A 25,697-nucleotide genomic window follows, 5' to 3' on the forward strand; every position below is an offset into this window, starting at 1 on the left:
ATAATTTTTTTTAAATATTCGTATGCTTTAATATTCGTATGCCTCCTCTACTTCGAATAAAACTCAGTGAGGGTTATTCGAATAAAACATAGTTTTGAAGTTAAAGAAAAGAACTTATTAATTTTTGTTTAAAAATATAAAACTTTGTGATTGTTGTTGTTAACGTATGCCTGTTTAGGCAGAGGGGTTCGATTGTTCTTGTTTTCCAGTGGCGCCATCTATGGCCAAGAATTCGACTTCTGCCACACCTGTTTATAAGGCATACCCATTCATTCATCCATAGATCGTAACTTTGACCTGAATCAGCGAACGATCAATCTCCAATCTAGTAACCACAGAGGTTTTGATTTGTTATGGGAACATGAAGGACTTTTGTGACTCGACAGATTTAACGTGCATCAGTCACTTTACTACACGGGGAGTCTTCGGCCTACGGAGTTCGAACCCACGAACTCTCGGACGTGGACCCAGCACCCTACCGACCAGGCTGTCCCGTATAATACTTTGGGATGGTACTAATAAAAGACACCGTTAGTATTAACCAACACTATATGACAATATTTATGTCTATATTATTAATGAATATTGTCATACATTCTTTTTATTATACTAATGTATTACTTTTTTATAATTAAAGATGAAAGTCAATGATTAAATTCCCAAAATCTATACTACACAATTTGTATACTTAAGTGGTTAGTGCCCTATTTAAATAGCTGTCAATACCTGCGGGGTTTGTTTATTGCAATTCTTTCTTAGATTTGAAGGGACTTTCTCTTTAATTCTTAGACTTACAAGCTTAGTTTAAGATAATAAATACATGAGAATAAATCAGTCTTTTATAAGCAAGCAAGTTATTGAAAAGAAAGAAAAAGTGTCAGAATTACGAGAACTTAATTTTATCTACAGATGCATTTTGATCCAATATTGCTTGGAAAATTCTTCCTCCGAAAACGTATGCTGACAGATCTGGATAAATATGACAGACACTTTCTTTTCGAAAACATAGATTGAGGTAAGACTATTTTATTTTATTTTATAACCGTCGTTGAACAGCCGACCCAATTTTATGGGTTTACGACTACTAATGTTCAACTCCGTAGCCTTTTAATTTTGAACCCAATCCAGGAGACAAGGGAACTCCTGGATAGAGTATGGGAGAAATTTGCCTTCGTGGAGGACTTATTGATGGAGCTAACCCGCATTTGCGTTACATGGAGAGAAAGACCATGAGAACCTCCCACGGTTAGCCTGACGGCAAGAGCACTCTAACCCATGATCCGTCTACCACTGAGGATATTTCACGTCAGCACAGAGGTCGGTGCAAGCCGGATGTGGAATTCGAATCGACAGGGATTCGAAACCGGTTCGTCGCATTGGAAGGCTGGAGCTCGATCCCCTGAGCTTTCGAAGATTAGGTAGGACTATTGTTCAAAATCATCTAATAAGGTTGATATTTAATTATACAATTTTAATGATTTTAGAAAATTAACTCTTCTTTATTATAATTCGCCCGTTAATTTTATTACTTAATTTTAATAAATAATTTTTCTTCTTCTCTTTTGTTTTCTCCCTTATTTTTCAATTTATATATATATATAAATAACGAAAATACAGTGTTTGGTAAATTGACATTAAATGTTTAAATTTTCCGCAAATAAACAACATGTGACTTAGATGTGAATTGAATGTCGCTACTACCAATCTAATCAGACATTCAGTTGTGAATCGTTGCAGCGGCAAATCAATTTTGGTCAGCTAAATCGCATCGTTGATTGTTTCACTCAAGAAAATTGCTTTACGAAAAGAAACAATCCTCATTTAATTCTTAATGGTTGCTGAGTGAAAATGCTTTACGAAATCTTTTTTTTTTTCTTTTCTTTTCAGAAAAACACAACTTGAGAAACGCAATATACAACCTTGGAATTTATTCAGCTTCTAAAATCGAATCACAAAAGACGCTATTTATGTATAGTAATGGATATTTCTCAGCACTTGCTTTTCAAAAAGTGATTTCGTAATTTTTTGTTTTTTCCTTGTGTTTGTTTTGGTGAAATCCGCGTTTAGTGTTAATATTTTAAAGAAATGTTTTTCGCGAAACAACGTGATTTTCTCAACTTACGTGTTAGATTATAATTATTAATTCATAGCGAATATTGGTATTTTATGTTTTATATTAAAGTATACGAACGATAAGTAGTATTTTAAGATGAATTAAAAAGAAACTTATGAAGAAAATTAAACACTCCACTTTTACGATGCATGAATCTTAAACATATTATGGTGATGACTAATATATAACTATTTAAAAAAAACTATCCTTAAATATTATAATATAGGATTTGAAATTTTTAACGTATGTTTTAATGTTTTATTATTTAAGATATTTTAAAAATTAGAATATTATAAATAATACATTTCAATACTTAAAATTCACAAATAATATATAAATAATATAATATAGATTTTTTAATATTTAATACTGACTTTTTTACTTTATTTATTTCTAGGTAATTTATGTATGGATTTATTATTATAGATTACGGATAATAAAAACTGCGACTATTATATAAATATTTTAATAAAATATTTAAGAATTTTAATGGCGAATTTATCTCTAGCAATCCTAACCACAAAGTTTTTAATCTTCTTTATTTCTCAATTAAAATGCCAAAAATATCGATAAGCATTCCTTTAATGGATTATGATAATTACAACTGCACAAATTCAAAATTTAAATAAATCTAAAAAATTACTAATATTTTCCAATCACCGCTGTTAAACAAGAACTGTTGACAAGAATTTAAGACTCTTGAAAAACACTAACATATATCATCACAGATATTTTATTAGTTCCAAATTTTAGTTTTAAATAGCCACAATGCAAATTTATTGGCTGTTAAATCACATGGTAGAATCCTGGTTTAATTTTCATATTGGTTTAGTTAAAGTTAGCATAAAATTGATGTAAGTAGCAAAAGTATTGTTTTCCTATAAATATTTTTGTATCCCTAATTTTAAAGGTTAAAATTACCTGCACTGTTATTATTACGTTTTTGATTTCTAAACTAAGAGTATAGGATGATTGTTTTTATTGTTATTATTGTCAAAATAACTTAATTCTAAGTTACATTTTATGATAAAGTTATTTAAATTAGTATTTGATCTTATTAACAGTTTTACAATTATTATTTTTTGGTGCAAATTACTTTAATATACTAATATGAATTACGATTAAAGAGATTCGTTAAATGATTCAGAACCTCGTGATCAACGGTTTGGCAAACATCGTGCTAGAGGTAGCTTTTACATCATATCCACTGGCATTTATTTATGTTTAACATTCAGATTTTTGATAAATTCAACATGCTTTTTATGATTTTGTAAATAATAAATACTGGCTAACTGAGATAATAAAACTCCAAACTCTTAATTGGCTATTTGATAGCATTTTTATAATCCAATCCCTATCAGACAATGTCAGACATTTAAGCCGATCTGCGTTTTGTTCTGGCATTAAACTTACTTGGGCCAAGTGGTCTGTGAACGCAACTAACGGTGGCGTTGCTCATTACGAGTAATGTTCCACAAATAAGCTGAAGGTTGTTTGGGCCTTTATTTTCGTCTTTTACGAGAAAACCTCACATTCATTGTCATTATAACTTCCGATTAAGTTTACTGCCCCTTAATACATCGATTATCTTTAAACTGCGAGTCGTTAAAGTTACTATCACCTTCGGAATGATTACTTTTTCCCCTTCAGAATTCCTTTTTTTTTCCCCATGATCAAATGGTATTCACAAGTACGATATTGATTAGATAAGGTATGTTTCATTATTTGATATCCTTTTGTGCGTGTTATCTTTTCCACTTTTAAGAAGGATATTTTTTCCCTATCTCTCACTTATTCCACATTTCAATATTTTATTGAATAATTACAGCGATAGATAAACTTTAGTTACAAGTTTTATGTTTTTTTTTATAAGAAATACTAGCATAATTATTAGAAATCTTTATGAAGACTTGTTCGCTTTCTTTTACTTAATTGGGTTATATTATTATCTCTAAAAAGAATATCCAGATTACGAGTAAAAAGTGGTAGCGGAGAAAGAAAAATCATCGATGGACGCTAATTAACGGTTTTTGTAAAAGAACAAATGGCATTTTTTATTTTAATATTTTACTAGAGGAAAGTTTACAACCCAAATAATAGCTGATTTAAATTTAGTATCTTCACTTAACATAGATGAAAGAAAGATCTGACGACTATTATTTACCTAGATTGAATCGATAATACTAGGAGATAAAAAAGGTTTTTTAAAATAAATTCCTCCTTTTACAAAAGCTGCAGAAATATGGCATTACCATCGGGTTTAACGGCTGAAGACAACTAAAAATATCAACATTTTCAAATAAGGATTTATTTTTGAAGATTTGCATGAAAATTAATGGTCTAAAAATGTTTTAAAGTTACTAACACTAATATCCTTATGTTAAAACGTACTAAATTTAGTTAAACAGCATATATTATTCTCATAATAAACACGCATATATACTATTATAATATTACGGTTAAAATAAAGAGTATTTAAATAAGACCTACATATATTTTTAATTTGAAATTAAAACAAAACGATTTATGTCATGCTCGTTATTTTTTTATTTTAGATATTAAGTATTTCATTTGCCAATCATTTTATGCTTAGAACTTTCAAAGCGCCAATTTTTGGAAACTTTTCCACATAAATCAGCAATTAATTTGCCAGCTATACGGTGAATAATAGGTGTTGTTTAACGTGAATTTTCGACAGGGAACACAGAAAATATTTTTTGCTCATCCTGACGATGGAAAGTTTACATCGCGCATTGAACATACGCCGAAAGTCATATTGAAGGAGATTTCAGAATGCCAAACTTCGCTCACAGTTATAGTCGATTATAAAGATAAATAATTAAAAAATATGTATATTTTACACACTGAGAATGAGAAATTTTTTAAAGCTTCTAACACTAGTTGGATTACAATAAATAATAAGTTAAATATGTATTTAAAATATTTTGGGAAAGTTAGTCTGTTAATAGAATTTACTGTAAAATAATACTGTCATATACATCAACAAAAATATTCGTACACGTTCCAACAATCAATGTAGTACCTTGTTTGCATTTTTATGGACCATCTATTGAATTTCAATAGTTGTCACTTCTTGGAAGACACTCAGTTCGGTTCAGTTCCTCTAAATTGTTTTGTTGATTGAATTTTCAAATTTTTACAATTAATACTTTTTATGTTGTCTATAAACGCTTAAATAAACAAAATGAAATATAAGTATAATACATAATTATAATTTGTTGGTATATTTCAAAATTTTCTAGCTTTGGTTTGAAGTTGTGAGTGTTGTTGTTACAGATGTTGTGAGTGAGAAAGTCCCAAGTATATTTGAACTAACTGAACTAATTGCATATGCCTTGAACATGTTCAAAGTGCAATATCGAAACTGGTCAAAGGAGCAACAAGCGTGGTATATATTTCATTTTAGAACAGTTGTTGAACAGGGGACCCAATTTTTGTGTTCACGACTACTAATGTTCATTTTTGTAGCCATGTAATTTTGAACCCAATCCAAAAGACAAGAGAACTCCTGGTTTAAAGTATTATGAGAAATGTGCCTTCGTGGAGGACTTTTTGATGAAATTAACCCGCATTTGCGAAACATGGAGAGAAAGACTACGAGGCCCTCCCACGGTTAGCCTGACGCAAGGGGACTCTAACCCATAATCCGTCTACCACTGAGAATATTTTACATCAGCACTGTAATAGGTGCAAGCTAATGCAAAATTCGTATCGACCAACCATCGCTGGGATTCGAACCCGCTTCACTTCTTTGGAGGGCGAACTCTCTATCCCCTGAGCCATCACGACTCAAACATAAAATATAGTATTTTATATGAGCATATAGTATTTTATTTACAGTACTAAATGGGTATAAGCGTAGTTGATAGTATTTTTTTTATTTTGTTGCGCTTAACAAAAATAAATTATTGTTCGCAATTCGCAAAAATTATCTTAAAAAGAATGACATTAATTTAATGTGTGCGTATATTAATTGTGTGTGTGTGTGTGTGTGTGTGTGTGTGTGTGTGTGTGTGTGTGTGTGAGTGAGTGTGTGTGTGTGTGTGTGTGTGTGAGTGAGACATAAAAAGTTTTATTGTTCCAAATATTTATTCCAGTAATTTTATATTTATCTATTGATATTTAGTGTGTGTGTGTGTGTGTGTGTGTGTGTGTGTGTGTGTGTGTGTGTGTGTGTGTGTGTGTGTGTGTGTGTGTGTGTGTGTGTGTGTGTGTGTGTGTGTGTGTGTGTGTGTGTGTGTGTGTGTGTGTGTGTGTGTGTGTGTGTGTGTGTGTGTGTGTGTGTGTGTGTGTGTGTGTGTGTGTGTGTGTGTGTGTGTGTGTGTGTGTGTGTGTGTGTGTGTGTGTGTGTGTGTGTGTGTGTGTGTGTGTGTGTGTGTGTGTGTGTGTGTGTGTGTGTGTGTGTGTGTGTGTGTGTGTGTGTGTGTGTGTGTGTGTGTGTGTGTGTGTGTGTGTGTGTGTGTGTGTGTGTGTGTGTGTGTGTGTGTGTGTGTGTGTGTGTGTGTGTGTGTGTGTGTGTGTGTGTGTGTGTGTGTGTGTGTGTGTGTGTGTGTGTGTGTGTGTGTGTGTGTGTGTGTGTGTGTGTGTGTGTGTGTGTGTGTGTGTGTGTGTGTGTGTGTGTGTGTGTGTGTGTGTGTGTGTGTGTGTGTGTGTGTGTGTGTGTGTGTGTGTGTGTGTGTGTGTGTGTGTGTGTGTGTGTGTGTGTGTGTGTGTGTGTGTGTGTGTGTGTGTGTGTGTGTGTGTGTGTGTGTGTGTGTGTGTGTGTGTGTGTGTGTGTGTGTGTGTGTGTGTGTGTGTGTGTGTGTGTGTGTGTGTGTGTGTGTGTGTGTGTGTGTGTGTGTGTGTGTGTGTGTGTGTGTGTGTGTGTGTGTGTGTGTGTGTGTGTGTGTGTGTGTGTGTGTGTGTGTGTGTGTGTGTGTGTGTGTGTGTGTGTGTGTGTGTGTGTGTGTGTGTGTGTGTGTGTGTGTGTGTGTGTGTGTGTGTGTGTGTGTGTGTGTGTGTGTGTGTGTGTGTGTGNCATTGATATATATATATATATATATACATAATTCTAGACTAAAATTGAGAAGTATTTGAACTTATTGATTCGTGAATAAACTATTGACAGGAGAGGAACCAGAAGAACAAAATATAAAACTGTAAATTTATTTAACAAAAACAGAACAAGTCGATGAAAAAAAATCATTCGTACTCATTCATTAGTCGTTCTACAAAAACCATCGAAATCAAATGAAATGCCCAGATAAGAATAAAAATGTGGGGTAAAAAATAATACTGCTAGTGGTTTCGCTTAATGAAGATTTAGACGACGATAGAATATATTTTTTTTTCCAGATTACTTTTCTCCAATGCGTAAATGAAGTTATCAAAAAATTGATTACATTCAAATAAAACGAACCGCTTCTATTTATTCATACAAAACGAAAACTAATTCGGAGATTCTATAATGAAAAAAGTCACGCTAAAAATTAAAATGATTTTTTTTTATTTCTTTTTAGCTCCACGCAATTTGAATGCATTCGTGATCCTTGACGATCTGATCGCTAAATTAACGCGCAAAAAGAAGTGGCGTCGAATGTTTGAAAAACATTCCAGACGAAAGAGAAAAAAAAAGATTTAAAATGTTCATTAAAAGCCATAATATTAAAATGTGGCTGTTTCAGTTTTACAACGATGAGATTAGTATAAAAGAAATCAGATGCATGAAATGAGGAAGAGAGCAAATGCAGGGTTAAATAAATCTCTTTTGATAAAAAAATAAAATAAATTCATGTTTTGAATTAACTTTGAATTAATTGAATTTTTTACTCTAGATTTTTTATATTCATAGTTACCAATTACTTTGAATAATTCACTAAGTGTTTTTACGTATGGCTAAATGTATTAAATCGAATGAAAGTAATGTTTAGACAATGCATATTTAAGTTTAAATTATGTACCGTAATTTATGAAAAATACACCGTACTAAAAGAGAAAAAATGTTAATTTTAATAGAAATATGCGTTTGAAGCAAATGATTAAAAATTGAAGATTTAATAATTTTTTAGCATGTGAATAAATTTTATTTTAAAACATTACAAAGGGAAAAAATGACGATGATTTAGTCGTTAGTTTAAAAAGTCATTAACTCAAAACTTACTACCAGTCCGTGCGCATTTTCATTGGTCCGTTTGCATATCACTCTTAAGAATAAATAAAAAAATAATAGATCGAAATTAAATGAAAAATTGCAATGAAGGGAAAATAATGAATAATGTTTGCGATTACAATAAATTATGTTTTTTTTCTCTATTACAAAATCACAGACCAAAACAAGAAATCAAAACAGCATAATAATCCTCTACCTCCGTGGGACAACAAATAATTAATTTCATGGTGATCCGAATTAAATTTCAGTGGTTCCGAACCTATCGGCAATCGTTAATTTCGTGCCATACATAAAAGAATTTCAATACTTTCATAACACAAAATAATATACCTATAACTCAATAAAATATTATGTTTTTTTTCCCTCTTTTTCTTACTATACATATAAAAATCTAGTGATGGTGTAGCGATTTCAAAAACTTTCTTTTTAAAAACTTTTCAATCACTTTACAAAAATTTTCAAGCACTCAAAAAATTCATATTCAATCAGTGATATAATTGAAAAACAAAAACTTTTTATAAACAGTTTTAGCGTTAACAAAAACCCAAAAAGAAACAGACGTAAATCGAAGCAATCATTACTTTCCCAAATCATCGAGTGAATTCAACTTGACCTGAACTCAGAACAAAAGTACCCCCTACGTCAAAAAAGTGTTAGAAGTAAAATAAAATAAACAATAAAATTAAAATAAATTAAAAAGAAAAAAATTTCAGAAGGATCTGATATTCTCCATCCGAATTGGAGCACTCGGGTTTCGGTTTCAAGCGTACACGCATGCGCAAGTCATAACGTGGGTACGAAATGAAGTCCGCGTGAACGATTACGTAGCAAACACCCCATTTTTCGTGAAATGCATGGGATCCGCCAGATATCACTGAAGGGAGAAAAAAAATTATTCGGAAAAAAAGCACTTTTTAAAAACGCCAGCTGAAAAATGCACCTTTTAAAGCTTTTAAAAACGAAATCCCCCAAAAAGCACCTTTAAGTACTTTTTACAAGCGCTTCGCACCCTGATACTGTTATAAATTATAGAGATCTGTTAAATGATTTAAAACTTAACGATCAGCTTCATGCACAATAAGATAGATGCGACAAAAAATAGCATTTAATATATTTTTAGCTGTTTCGTAAGCGAAAACATTGAATTACGGTTGCGAACACATAAAATTAGTTTGAAAAATATAATGTTATGTAATATTATAATACTATAAATGTTATTTTAAAAAAATGACTACTTATAAATGATTGATTATGGTATACTAATAGATCTAAATATTTATAATACTAATAGATAATAATATTTTGGAGGTGGGAAGTGGAGGCACAAGCGTAAGCAAACAGAATTCCTTTCATTACATATATGTTGAATGAATAATTTCAACTATAGTAGAAAAACTGTTTTCTGCCAAGAAGCAACAATTATTGCAATTCAATCATCGGAGTTGATGAGCGGCAGCAAGTTGGTATCTTAGCACCCTAGTTTTTTTAAATAAAAAGCTTTTATGCTGTAAGTATTTCGTAGCCATCACCTTCAATAAACATATATTTAAAATCCTTTTAAGAATGACAAACTAGTGAAAAATAAAGAGATGTGGTTAAAATCTAGTAAATCGTTATCGAAGTCAAATAGAACTAACGATCATCAAAAACCATTTTACTTATGGAACGAAACAGAAAAACCGTTTTCCAACTAAAATCAATCTCCTTTACGTTTCATTTGACATTATAAGCACTAAAATTATAATTTAATCATTTCAAATTTTCCTTGACCTCCAATCAATGTTTTTTAAGGTTTTTATCGCGTTAACGGAGAAGTAAATGATATTTTGGATATTAAAAAACGAGGTTGGAAAAATTTACTGAAAAAAAAATTATGGAATAACAATACATAGAAAAAATATATTAGAACTTAACAGCAATAGTACAGAGTCATTTACACACATCATTTACATAAAACGTTAACAGAGAGCTCAATATTTTAAAACGGCAAAGCGGGGTAAATTAGGGAAATATTTCCGCATCAGTACCCTACGCCAATATAATCACCAAATTTAGGCGATTTTCGGGCAGTGCCTGGAGATGGGATGGGCTAGGTTCAATAAATAAAGGTTTAGGGGGAGCGGATTGGCTAAGACTGATCATAAAATTCTTATTAACTTTTTTACTCTTTTGAACAAACGCTTAGTTCAGATATTAAAAATGAAAAATGTAAAATTGAAAATGTATAAAAAATTATACAGTCCATGGCCACATTAGTAGACTCACTATAAGATTCTATGTGAAATCTTAATTATCAGGTGATACTGTACAGCTTTATTGTTTTTTTAAGAGGTTTGCACTTGTTTATGTTCGTGTATCAATTGGTTAAGATTCAATGCAATACGTTAAAAAAATAATATATTAATGTAAATAGGAAGTATATAAAAAATCTCCTCAATAAAAACCCGTTACATGTGTGTTTAAATATAAAAGTATTGCCTACAAGCTCGTGCAAAACATGTCATTATTAAAAAAACTACAGTGATTCGAATAATTTGGTCTAATTATTATAATATACCAATATAATGATATAATAAATATTCTATATTTATCTAATATATCGTCTAATTTATCTTATCTTAGAATTTATATTATATATCGTCGAATTTAACCAATTTATATACGAACGTAGACAAGTGCAAACCTATTGCAGTCACGTAAAAATAATAAAGCTGTGAAGTATCACCTGGTAATAATCTGTCCAGGAGCTGTAGCGATCTGCTACTTCATTTTGGTGCTTTTACTTTGTGAGGCTTACATTGATTGCCAAATAATTTGTGTTTATCGTAATAATTGTTTTTCTTTTTTTAAATTTGTGTTTGAGTCAGCTTGGAGTTTTCGTCCAGTCTATATTAGGCGTTGGATGTTGTTTGCTGATAGGACGAAATTAGAGAAGTACACATTGAGTTAGTGTGTGGTACAGTAAGAAACTCAAATACACTTGTAGGTAGGAGTAATATTCAATGTAAGATTTGAATATATAAAATTTTAAACTTAATATATTCTTAAACGAAACGGTTTAGAAAGAAGGCTTCTGATTGGGAATATTACAGACGATAAAAAAAAATCGAATGATTGCTGTTGTCACAATTGCTCTTCAATATTTCTCTTTCACGTAAAACTTTAGATTTTCTCTTCAGTTTTCGTTTCACAGGTTTGAGATAGAAAATGTTGTAATGACTAACTTCCTTGTTTAGTCTATAATTGCCAAGTGGCGAGACAAATTCGTCCTATCTCCGAAGTACATTTCAGGCCCTAAGTAATCCTATATGTATTTCGGTCTCCGATTAAAGATCTTTAAACTGACTCAGAGGGTCGGGATAGCTTGGTTGATAGGGGGTTGGACTCGTGTTCGTGAGAACAGGAGTTCAAATCCAGATGGCCGAAAAATCCCCGTGTATTAAATGGTGACTGGTGCACGTAAATCTGTCGGGGTCATAAAGTCCTCCAAGTTTCCATTACAAATCAATATCTCTGGGGGTACTGATCCAGGAGTTCCCTAGTCTTCCGGATTGGATTCAGCATAAGGCTACAGTATTGAACATTGGTAGTCGTAAACTCAAATTTGGGTCGACTGTTCACCGACGGATACAATAAAAAAAATTTTTAATTTTTTTTTAAAAAAGCTGACCTCCAAAAGCTACAAATATCAAAGAAGACCTATTCATAGAATATGACTCGTACCCATTCCCAGGCAAACATCCAGGTGTTTTTTTTAATTTTTATCTTTTAATTATTTTAAATTTACAAGTTTGAAATTCAGTTAGGGATTTCATTTACCTTGGCGCTTATACTTGGCTTGATTAGATACTGGGGGTTCCGCGTTCGGCTGACCACCTGACCGGAACATCTGCTCCTGCACCCCAGGGCCCAAGGTCAAGAAAAATGAGTTGGGCACAGTAGCCTTTGGCCCTCTATGGGCTGTCGAGCCACTGAGTTTGAGAGATATCGATATGGAAGTAGATATGCATACTAATGATTTTAACTTAAGAGTATTTTTTAAGTTTGTTAATTCTGAAAGTACAACAATGGCTATATGATAACAAAATAATAAAAAGAGAACATTTTACTCCAGTCTACTTCTTTAAACAATTAAAAAAGTAATATGTAAAAAGGGTAGCTTTATTACACAAATGAGTGAGTCATACCAAACATAAGAACAATAAAAGCTAAAAATGATTTAATTATTTTCAAAAGGAAGACAAAAGTAATTTTCTTTTTTAAACAAAAGCGATAAATAGAACTAGAAGAACTTAATATTTTGCTTCAAAATAAACTTCACAAACTTTACTCAGCATAAATAAGAACATTTTTTGTATTGTTTTCTCAGAAAATTTTTATTACAATAACATATGCCATATCTTTCATTCGTATTGTTGAATTAAAAATTTCCCTGCAAAAATGCATCTTATTATTTTGGCAGAAATATATTATTGTTGTCTATAAATCTTGCATTATATTTATGGGATTCTAAATCTATTACTTAACCTACTTTAAATAATTCAGAAGATTTATGTATAAAAGGGCAACTTAATATCACAAAAGTCCCCAAGATAACTGCAATAATAAAAACAAGCTACACTAATCCGTTTATTTTAACAATACAAAAATATATATTTTTTAAAAAAAGCGAACAGAAAAGAGCTTGAGGAAAAACCTTTTACGAACTGTATCTATTTTAACGCAATGTATATTTATAAATCCTTAGCTAAAATCTTATTTTTTGTGCGTCCTATATTACAATATTGGAATTGAATATTACATGAAAAGGATTAAAGAATACCTAAAAAAGTTCCAAAACAAAAAGAAACAGAAAAAAAAAACGTCTGCTTTACGAATTTCATTTCATACGAGAACAAACGTAAAAATTTGTATCTGCTTGTTTCTGCTTTATTTTAAACCTTATTGCAAAATATTCTTTCCTAAGCCTAAATCCGAATTATCTGTTCGATGAACAAAATCGCGATCGTGTCAGGAAAACATAAAACGTATCTATTCAATACAAACATAAAATGAATATGCGGAAGAATAAACAAAACAGAAACATATACTAAAGAAATAGAAAGACGCATTTAACGTAGAAGAATTATTTTCTTCGAAGCAGTTGGAATTGGGGCATGTTGTAGCATGTCAGAGAGAAAAGGGCAGTTTACGGTTTCGAATTAATGGGATTTGATCGTTCCTTGCAGTATTTTTAAGTAGATTGGAGAAACAAGTTACTTTTTTACGAATAGGAAGGAAAAAAAATAGAAGTCTCAGATGAATGAGGAAGAAAAAAGAAAATTGCTTAGAAAAGCAAATCTATATTTAAAGGCAAAAGTTTAATTTAAATACTTTGGACTTGGAGAGGTGGCGGCAAATTTGTACATTATTTTTACGTACTCTAACTATATTACTTTAACTATTTTTTTTAATTACAACTGTTTAGGTTTTGTCTTTGTCTCGAAAGTTCGCAAATAATTATTTACCTTTTTCAGTTGATGATCGCTTATGTTATTTGACATATAGTATATTTATTTTTAGATAAAATACAAAACATTCAATATTCTTTCTTATGTATTTGTCTTTGCATTGAAAGTTTTTGCCAAATAATCCTTTAGTTTTCTAAGTTGATTATTTTATTTTTTTACATAAAGTGTATATATTTTTGGATAGAATGGAAAATATTCAAATGTTTTTGATTTTATCTCGAGAAATTTATCACTAACTATTTTTTAAACCTTTTTCGTTCCTTGCCTAACTATGCAAATTATTAGAGAAAATTCTTTTTACTTGGTATTCAATAGAATCCTAACAAATCTATAGCAAATAGAGAAAATAGAAGTCTTTGATGGTTAATGGAGTAAAAAAAAAGTTAACGGTCTTGAAAAAAAAACATTTATTTCATAGTGAGCTCAGCCTTAAATACGTACTTCAAAATTGGCGGTAAATTCGCATATTTTTTTTTTCGTATTCTAAATATATATTTTGCAGTTAAACTTTTTTGTTTGCTTTTCAGTCAAAGCTTTAAGTTATGGATAAATGTTTATTTTTTTTTTAGTTGAATATGTTGCAGACTTATTTACAAATCATACATTTCTTCCAATAAAATATAGGAATCAAATAATGTTAAATTCAATTTCGTATTTTTAAATGTTCCAGTTATTTCATATAAGGAGGGGAAAAGTTAATTTATATTCTAAGAAAACAATATATTTTATTTAAAAAAAAACTGTAATTAAACCTGAAAATGGTTCTAAAATATCTAAAAAGCAGACATATTATCTGAAAAAAAAAGTTAAAATGATGAAAAAAAGATGTTATAAAGCAGCTACTGCTGTGTTCCAGACCAATCATAAATAGAAAAAAAGAAAGAAAGAAAAAGCTAGTTAATAATTTTTTATTATTTTATTATTTTTTATAATCTTGTGGAAAAAATTGCTGGTTCAAGCTTCTATGGTAATCAAGTCAATTTAAACGCGGACGAATCTCTTATTTTGTATATTACTTGTACTGGAACTTATTTCATTGCTATAAATTTTTTGACATTTCTTTGCTTTTCTTTCTTTTCTTAAAAAAAGATTTTTTTTTTAAAAAAAAGAAGAGCTTCCTTTTTTAAAACTGATTTATTTAATTTTCTTTCAATTTTTGTATTCGTACATATGGCATTAGAAAAAAATATTTTTTTAAGTTTCATGTAAACAATTATTTCACGGAATACTCTTATCCAGAACAATTTTTCTCAAAATAATTTTATACATTCGAAAAAATATATTTTAAATTTCCTGTAAACAATTTTTTTTCCATGAATATATTTATCCAGAACAATTTTTCTTAAAATCGTTTTAAAATATAAGATGCGAAAGATGAATAAAAATAATGATTTCCCTTGAGTGCGTTAGAATTCTCCAAGCTAACGCTAAATTATTGCTAAAAACATTTGTATTTAAACATCTGAAAAAACGAAACTGAAACAGTTAAATTTAGAAAGCACACGTCGACGTTTAGAATTGAGACGTCTTTTTCAAGCCATACATGATTTATGAAATATTCTCTCGAGCTTTATAAAAATGGCTAAAATCAGATGCCAAAACATAAGCTAACTAAAATGAATTTTTGATGGGTGTATTACTATAAAATTTACGATTAAACGTAACTAAAAAACTTCCATCAACATGAGGCACATAAAATAGATTTATTCAAATATTTCACATTGTAAATAAACAGTAGAAAATAAATCTTTTCAATAAACATTATTTATAGGGATCCAATATCATGAACATATAATGCAGTTATTGATTCCCAGTCGTATTTATATATACGCTACTGCAAAATCCACAATCTAATAAAGTAAACACGTAGTCATTTTTCAAAATATATTTTCGACGCATATTTTATATTGCATTTTTTTTTCAATGCTGAAAACTGCATAAACAAATATGGATGGCATAGATTAGATAGTAAACTTTTGATATGTCTAAAACAGTGTTTACTTTTGGAGATGAATTTGTTATTCGATCATTGTAGATAAAGTATTGAAAAGTTCTTTATCTTGTTCGATGATGGAAAAACTGATGGCTGATAATTGTTATTTGATAGCTGATAATTGTTATTTGATCATTGTAGATAATATATTGAAAAATTCTATATCTTGTTCGATGATGAAAGAACTGATGTCTGATATTTGATGGCTGATAATTGTTATTTCATCATTGTAGATAATGTGTTAAAATATTCTAAATCTTGTTCGATGATGGAAGAACTGAGGGCTGATAATTGTTATTTGATAGCTTATTATTGTAATTTGATCATTGTAGATAATGTATAGAAAAATTCTTTATCTTGTTCGATGATGAAAGAACTGATGGCTGATATTTGATGGCTAATAATTGTTATTTGATAGCTGATATCTGTTATTTGATCATTGTAGATAATATATTGAAAAATTCTATATCTTGTTCGATGATAAAAGAACTGATGGCTGATATTTGAGGGCTGATAATTGTTATTTCATCATTGTAGATAATGTATTGAAAAATTCTATATCTTGTTCGATGATGGATGAAATGATGGCTGGTATATAAATTTTCGGCTAGTGAACTCTTTACAAAAACTACTAAAATTTGAACTAATTTTTAAGTATTATTGTCACTAAAAGTTTTTGTTACGGAAGTTCAAGATAATATGAAAATGAAATTTATTTAAATAACAGAAAGTTTTTGTTTTTTTTGCCATGTTCAACTTAAACAATTGGATATATACAAGCAACATCATCGTGGGCATGGATTCTGATTGGCTATTGGTAAATGTGGAATTTGTTTATGTTAGCAGCTGTTCTTTCCACTCTATTTCCAGTTAACCTAGCCCATCAAATATGAATTCATTTTAGTGATACATCTGGATCGGGTTCTAAATTACAAGGCTACAGAGTTGAACATTCGTAGTAAACTCAAAATTGGATCGGCTGTTCAACGACAGTTATGATGTAATAGATCACATATCTGTGTATCAGTTATCGTCGTCTTCTCGAGGTACAAGTACCCAATTAATAACAGAAATACGAGTTACAAAGACTTTGTTTATATACATTATATATAGTATATATATAAATAATTATTTTCAACAAAATTTTGTGTAATTCATGAGTAAGGCACTTAAAATGTGACCTTCTTATTTTCTTTGACGAAGCAAATTTAGCTTAATGCACGCTGAAATTAAATGTAGGAAATTAAATTATACTTAAGAAAATTAAATTATACTTAGGAAAACATTTCATGTATCTCACAGATTGAAAATTTAAACGTTTACGCAATGTTTTTTTTTAACTTATTCAGTTTAAAAAATGAAATAAATTTTAAAAACACCAAATTAAACTGAATTTTTCAGATTTAAGTATGTAAAATTGCGTTATTTTTTTAAATAAAAATGAAGTTCAGAAATTTATTTAATATTTTTAAAACTATTTTTAACTGATTAAAAGAAATTTTATTAAGGCTTTTTAAAAATACTTTAATACTATCGTACAATATTTCCAGTGATATCAAAAATTAGCTCTTAACTTTCTCATTAACTCTTTTTAAATTTTTTTTTTATCTGAGTATTAAATACTGGACTGCCTAGGGCTAACAAGAGATGATCTGTCCTCTCATCCAGTGACCCTAATGGACTTTCTATATGTCAGCGCCCTCATGGAATCCGACTAATTTAGTTTTCGGGAAATAGTCACACACAAAAATAACTTTAAAAAAAATCTCACAAGAATTTCAAAAGAACATACGTTCAAAAAAAGCGTGTTTTAGCTTAAAATTTCCATGCACCGCTTCCCTGATTATCCCGAGTTAACTCGGGTATGTATATATTGCAAATATTTATTATTCCGAGTTAACTCGGGTATGCATATATTGCAAATATTTATTATCCAGAATAAACTCGGGTATGTATATATTGCAAATATTTATTATTCCGAATTAACTCGGGTATGTATATATTGCTAATATTTATTATCCCGAGTTAACTCGGGTATGTATATATTGCAAATGTTTATTATTCCGAGTTAACTCGGGATGTATATATTGCAAATATTTATTATTCCGAGTTAACTCGGTATGTATATATTGCTAATATTTATTATCCCGAGTTAACTCGGGTATGTATATATTGCAAATATTTATTATTCCGAGTTAACTCGGGTATGCATATATTGCTAATATTTATTTTCCCGAATAAACTCGGGTATGTATATATTGCAAATATTTATTATCCCGAGTTAACTCGGGTATGTATATATTGCAAATACTTATTATCCCGAGTTAACTCGGGTATGTATATATTGCAAATACTTATTATCCCGTGTTAACTCGGGTATGTATATATTGCGAATATTTATTATCCCGAGAAAACTCGGGCGTAGAAGATTTTGTCAGTATGTTTTGTTTTATCCCATTCGCGCGATTGCATTTTGTGCGATGGTTGCAGAATTTGCATAGGAAAAAGAGTAAAATAAATAAAATACATGGTGTATCACTTGACTGGCGTTCACTTTGTGTTGTAAAGTAGATGTGTTTTAAAAACTGTCATACAAAGACTAATATTTAACAGTTTTCATTTGCCCGAGATAACACGGGATAATAAACTGATGGCAAATTACGTATAAAAAAAAATTATAATTTCACCTTAAAACTTGTGTATTTTTTTGTTTTAGTTCCTTGTATTTATTAATGAAATAAAAAAAAATATGTTGATTTTTCGCATTTAAAAAAAAATATTGTAAGAGAAGCGGTTAAGATAATTACATTTGAAAGAATTTTCAAAAGCAGCAAACCAGCGCAAACGCCTTAGTTTGTTAATCTACAAAACTACAGCACCAACCGCCAGAATACATCTTTAATAAACTAACAAAAAAAACTAGAAGAATACCAGCTTACTCCCTTTTCCCCAGACAAAGCTTTTGTAGTGGTTTCATTTTAACGAAGGAGGAGTACTCATTTTGTTACTTGCATCGCACTCATCTAAAATATATTGACATTCAGAGCACTCTCTACCGTTTCAGCTACTGAATGTTGTTCTTTTTTCCGACCCAAAAGAACGAAGTGCCGCTTTTCTAAGTAACGACCAACTGTCAAAATGGCTGTTTCTACTGAAAACTACAGCACGTGACGTGAGTGCAGTTACAGTTAAAGAATAACAAAACGAAACACCTTAAAAATAACTAAATATGTAAAGAACTGAATGTTCTTTTCCAAGAAGATTTGCATTGAATTTCAATAAATCCAGCAGAAGATGCATAACTAACGAATAGTGTTTTATGACTTCTTATTAAATGTGTCGGTCTGAACATATTATAAAATTGGTTTAATTTGATGGCATCAAATAAAACGAAGACAAACAATAAACCTTTTTTAATTTCCCGACATTTATTGCAATTAAATAATTATGTTTTTCTTGTTAATTTTCTTACATTTTTAAGTGTTATTTCTCACTACATATTACATAACTACGTATTACATAAATGTTATTTCTCACTACATATAAAAATACAGTGTTATTTCTCACTACATATTTTGATTAATATCATAGAGGCAAAACTAATTTATCCTATCTTTTTGCATTTTTATAATAATCTGTGTTATTAATTCGATATTTTGATTTTCATAAGTTAATTGGGAATTTCATGCGTAGATAATTATAATTTAAATGATAGGAACTAGCATTTTTATGAATTTTTTATATTTAAAAAGGGTGTGTTTATTCAAGTCTGCATCTAGTTAAATTTTAATCAAATAGTTCACAAACACTTAATTTACCCATAATGTTCGGTTTCGGTTATTAACATTGTATAGTAGATCCTTTTAGTAAGCCTGTGTTCGGAGTAAGTCATAATAAATCATATTTTATACCATTTCGTTTTGTCATTAAAACACTTAAATTATAATAATTCGTAAATTATTTATTAGATATGCGAATAGAAGTGCTATTATACGGCCTAAGTTCAGCTGCTTGCGGGCCGGGATATCTTGGTCGGTATGGCGCTGGGCCCATATCCGAAAGTTCGTGAGTTCGAACCCCGCCGGCCGAAGACTCCCCCGTCTAGTAAATGGTGACTGATGTACGTTAAATCTGTCGAGTCACAAAGTCCTCCATAATCCCATAACAAATCAATACCTCTGGGGAGTACTGGATTGGACATCGATCGTTCTCTGATTCAGGTCAAAATTACGATCTGTGGATGAATGAATGGATGTATGAATGGATCCGTCCTATAAACGGGTGTGACGTACGGGTGTGGCAGAAATCCAATTCTTGGCCATAGATGGCGCCATTGGAAAACAAGAACAATAGCACCCCTCTGCCTAAACAGGCATAAGCAACAGCAACACTATAACTGATAGTGTCTCAGTGATGTGAATAGGTGTTTGGTGTTTTAGAGTAGCAACTTATGTTTTGTTTAGAGCTTTACTATTAGATTATTAATTGTAGAAAGATTCATTAAAACTGTAATAGAGAGATACGATTCACTGCTATATTTGTTAAGCGTCACGTTGATGTTAAAATTATTAGCATCTAATTACACGTAATCTCTTTACTAAGCCTAGTATAGGTGTTCTAATAATGAGATTGGGTGTTCGCATTTTGAATAAGATAAATATCGCTATTCATATAGCCTTGTAGTTTAAATACTGGTGCTTAATAATACTACATAATAATGGTGCACTAAATTGTGCTTTAACTTTCATTATTTAAGGTAAAGTGGCTTTGAACTCGTTACTAATTAATTGCTATGACTATCAGTGTCCCTGCCATGTTGGTGCAAAAATGTTTAAAAAAGCTGTTTAATATTCTTAACTTTACCGCTAAATTAATATATATCAGTAGACATAAAATCATATTATACCACATGCTCTTAATGAACACATTTTTGAGAAAAAAAATATGTTAAATGTTGTCTCATAATTTTACTATACCTATTTGTAGTAAGAAATATATATTTTTCACTACGGTAGTGAACAAAGCTTGTTGCTGAGATAGTTAATAGACAATTTGGTAACTTTCCAAAACAAATGTATTTCAAATCTATTTGAAAATCAATTTAAACATGGGCACAAAAAAGAAACAGGTGTGGAACAATTTTGTACTAAAGTGGTATTTTCTTTTCAACAGTGTAAGAAAGAGTACATAAAAGTATGAGGCAAAAATTTTAATCACAACTTTTAAAATCACAATTTTTTTTCACAAAAGATCAAAATTTTTGAGAAAAACAACTGTTCAAGATTCTTAATTTTACTGTTAAATTATTATAGATTAATAGATAATATATCAATTGTTCTGAATGAAAAAAATTGCGAGATAAAATTTCAAATTTTGTCCCATAATTTTACTATACCGAATTGTAGTAAGAAATATATATTTTTTACAACGGCGAAACTTATTTAGTTAACAATGATTGTTCCTGAGATTGTTAATAAAAAATTTGGAAAATATTTTAAAATTGTTTATTTCAAAACTATTTGGAAATCAATTTAAACAGGGTCCATTGAAACAGAACAGAAATAGGTTTGGAACAATTTTTTTCATAAAAGTGATACTTTTTACAACAGTTTTGGAGAGAGAATATAAAACAGTATTAGAACAGAATGTTTTAAAAGCAGAATATTTTTAATCACAAATTTCTGAATTCAAAATTTTTATCAAAAATTGATAAATTCATTCCGCAGCAAATGAAAACTCTCAGAAAATGTGAATAAAAAATCGCATCACATTTATTTCGAAGTGCTTTTATTTTAGAAAATATTCAGTGTATAAAATTCAATGCATAAGGAAGAAAAATTACTGTAAAATCTATAAATCAATATTTTCTAAAAACAAATTTCAGCAATCAGAAAGAAAATATAGAAAGTTCTCTGGTTTTAACAGTTGTGGAGGAAAACGAAAAGTGTCAAAATCAATATTTTTTTTTTTTTTTTTTTTTTTTTTTTTTTTNTATTTTTTTTTTTTTTTTTTGGTAATATCGAAAAAAATGTTAAAATGTCAAGCACACGCGCCTATCTACCAAAAATATGTGTCCTAAAATTGAAAAGATAAAAAAAAAAGGATTTTGATTTACATACTTTAGAGAAAGGGTGGGAGTATATAATATTATAAACAAACATTTTTTATTCAAAATTTTTGGATCTATTTCTAAGATTGAACAGAACGCCTTTTTAATGTTTTTGATCGAAAATATTTTTTCCCATTTAGTTGAATTCGTTTACTGCAAGCTTGGTATATCGAGATCTCGGGACACTTTTAATAAATGGTTGGTATAATACTAAAAAAAACTTTTGTCGAACCTCCGTTGTCTTATATATATTTTAGATTTAAATAGAAATGTTTCAAAGAGTTTAAAATATCCCATTTAGCTCATTTGTTTACCGTTCAGAATATCCTCGAATGGTTATATTCCGACTCTGAAATACGCGGGAATATTACCACCGTTAGGGAGAATGTAATAAGAAGACAAGGTGATCACTATCTCCACCTGCCCTCTAATCCATGTGTAATGCACTCTTGCTCCAGTGTTGTTTTCAAATCATCATTAAAGATGGATAAGGATCATCATTAAGGCCATTGCCAATAGCACGACATTGTAGCTAAATCAAAATTACAGAACTAAAAGTTACAAAAACAAAAAATCTGATCATACTGCTGATCACACTGATCATATTGCTGATGTAAAATATATTCAATGATATACGTTATTTTTTTTTTGCAACTATAAAACTAATTTGTGTAGTAAAATATTCAAAAATCCTGTTTTTTCACAATTAGTTAGGATCAAAAAAATTTGCAATAATGTTGAAAGTTTTCGGGAAGCTGTGGATAATTTTTTAAATAATTTGAGTAATAATGATTTTCCTTTTAATTTTTCTAATGATAATTTTTTAATTAAAAAAATGATTGATAGTTTCTAAGTTTTTATATAATTTTTTCTTTTAACAGGGCGCAATTCTAGTCTTAACTGAGCAGCCCCAGTTAAGCATTCTATTAATTTGTCTACGTATTTCTTTCTCCTGACCTTTTCCATTTCATTTTAAACTTCTTCTGCGCATTATAATAGGGGGCGTTGTTTTTTTCAGTTTTTAGTGTTTTTTTCTTCTACTTGCTTTTGAAGTTGATGCTTGACCTGTGACTTAGTGAGTTTTTATTTTTCTGCTGATTTTGATTGAGTTTCTTTTCTTAATTTGTTAATTATTTTGAATGTATCTTGTTTTTCCTGGACCTCTATACAAAACCATCTTGGTACTGAGGGAGATATTTTAAGCATTTGCTTCTCCCTCAATTAGAAATGGTTTTGTTTTTAATGGCTACCGAGGCCGGTACCCCCTGAAGACGTCAGCTTCGGTGGTCATATTTTTATTTTTATTTCCTTCGTTTCTTTTATTGATACTTTTTTCTGAAATTTCTGCTGCTTCTTAGCGCGTTTTTTTCAAAGAAGTTTTTTACAAAGAAGTTTTATCCTTTTCGAATTTAATTATTTGTGTTTTCTTTCAGTAATGATATACGGACCATAGTTTAAAGTCCCTTTGCCGTCAGGTAAATTATGGGAGATTTTCAGGGTTTTCTTCTCCACGTAACGCAAATGTGGGTTAGTTCTAACAAAAAGTCCTCCGCGAAGGTAAATTTCTCCCAATTCTTATTTAATCCAGGAGTCTTCTGGATTACGTTCAAATTTACAAGGCTACTGAGTTAAACATTGGAAATCGTAAACTGAAATTTGGGTCGGATGTAAACTAAAAATTGAAATTAGTATTTAAAGAACAAAATTTTTTAAATAGAGAAATATTAAGTATTATCCCAAAAGAACACGCAGGGGCCTTAAAAATGTTATGAGCAATTCTTCAGGGGTGATTTTGAGCCCAAGTCAAAATTCCGGAAAATTTCTTGAGTTGCACATACCTATACCATTTACACATACCTATGATGACCTGGAGAAGTAATTAAAATTTACAAATATGTCTTTCTTTCTTGAGTTTATGATTATAATAACTATTTACTGATAAAAAAATAAATATTAATCATGAATATAAGCTTATAAAGTAACTGGCTCTCCCTTACAAACAAATAAACTGTGTTTTTAAGTTCCACCTTTGAAAATTTGATTTCCGGAAATTCTGTGATCAATAATTTTTTGAAAAGTCTGGACCTTCGATCTCCGGAAACTTTCGGATCACTGTTAGCGAAAAATCCGGATTTTTTCCGGAGCACAATCAGCCCTGATTCTTGCAAAACATTTTTAAGATAAACTTTAGATAAAATGAGCATTTGATCAAGAAAATTATCCGAAAAATTATAAACTAGATTTTTATAAGTTGAACGCAATATTTTTTTTTTCGGACTGACTCGTAGAAACTTAGTATTTGAAAATTTTAAACTATTTTATTTCCATACTTTTTGCCTTGGGTTTTATTTTGCAATGAAGCTCTTTTTACAGTAATAGTTTACTGCAGCATCGCGAGATTACAGGCCAAATTTCACATTATTTTTTACTTTAAAAATTAACTGAATGTTTTACTGTATAATCTTAAGTTAACGATTCTTTTTTTTTGCTGTTGTTACAATTTAAAGTAGAAATGAGTATAAAAAAAAACTACTTACATAAAACTTTCAACTCCATTTCTTTACCAAGTTTTCCATGTCTGTTTTCAGCTTGGCAAACGTACATACCAGCATGTTCACGATAGACGCTGTCGTTAAACGTGAGTACGTCATCTCGGGCAATGACCAAGTCTCCCTTTTTCCACATGAATGTGCTTGGAGGCCATGACTGTGCTACGCATTCCACACTCTGTGGTATCTCCCCTTCGTTCACAAAAATCATGTCTTCAGACAGTTTGATAAATTCTGGTGCATCTGAAATTTACATTTATCACGATCACCATCAGATTATAAATTAAGTTAGGCAATACAAGTAGATGAGAATTCATTTCTGCGGTGTTGCGTCACGTACAAATGGGATAGTTCATACGTTTCTGAATGGATATTTTCATCACGAGAATTCATTTCTGCCGTGTTGCGTCATGTACAAATGAGATAGTTCGTAAGTTTCTGAATGGGTATTTTCATCACGAGAATTAATGAAAATTCATTTCTGCGGTGTTGCGTCATGTACAAATGAGATAGTTCGTAAGTTTCTGAATGGGTATTTTCATCACGAGAATTAATGAAAATTCATTTCTGCGGTGTTGCGTCATATACAAATGAGATAGTTCATACGTTTCAGAATGGGTATTTTCATCACGAGAATTAATGAGAATTTATTTCCGCGGTGTTGCGTCATGTACAAATGAGATAGTTCATACTTTTCTGAATGGTTACTTTCATTACGAGAATTAATGAGATTTCATTTCTGCGTTGTTGCATTATGTACAAATGAGATAGTTCATACGTTTCGGAATGGATATTTTCATCACGAGAATTAATGAAAATTCATTTCTGCGGTGTTGCGTCATGTACAAATGAGATAGTTCCTACGTTTCTGAAAGGGTATTTTCATCACGATAGTTAATGAGAATTTATTTCTGCGGTGTTGCGTCATGTACAAATGAGATAGTTCATACGTTTCGGAATGGATATTTTCATCACGAGAATTAATGAAAATTCATTTCTGCCGTGTTGCGTCATGTACAAATGAGATAGTTCCTACGTTTCTGAAAGGGTATTTTCATCACGATAGTTAATGAGAATTTATTTCTGCGGTGTTGCGTCATGTACAAATGAGATAGTTCATACGTTTCAGAATGGGTATTTTCATCACGAGAATTAATGAAAATTCATTTCTGCGGTGTTGCGTCATGTACAAATGAGATAGATAGATGAGATTTTCATCACGAGTCATTTACATTTGAGTAATCAGTGATATAA

General features: G+C 30.4%; 1 protein-coding gene across 3 annotated transcripts in view; it reads right to left on the reverse strand.

The window, feature by feature from the left end:
* The window catches only part of LOC107445749 (B-cell receptor CD22), a 417,445-nt gene that overhangs the window by 35,182 nt on the left and 356,566 nt on the right, over positions 1-25,697 (reverse strand). For all 3 annotated transcript variants that reach the window (XM_071178321.1, XM_071178319.1, XM_071178320.1), the window contains exon 11: positions 24,432-24,686. In XM_071178321.1, coding sequence (XP_071034422.1) covers positions 24,432-24,686 — 255 coding nt within the window. The remainder of the gene's footprint in view (positions 1-24,431; positions 24,687-25,697) is intronic.

The sequence above is a fragment of the Parasteatoda tepidariorum genome, chromosome 3, assembly GCF_043381705.1.
Source record: "Parasteatoda tepidariorum isolate YZ-2023 chromosome 3, CAS_Ptep_4.0, whole genome shotgun sequence".
Taxonomy (NCBI): Eukaryota; Metazoa; Arthropoda; class Arachnida; order Araneae; family Theridiidae; genus Parasteatoda; species Parasteatoda tepidariorum.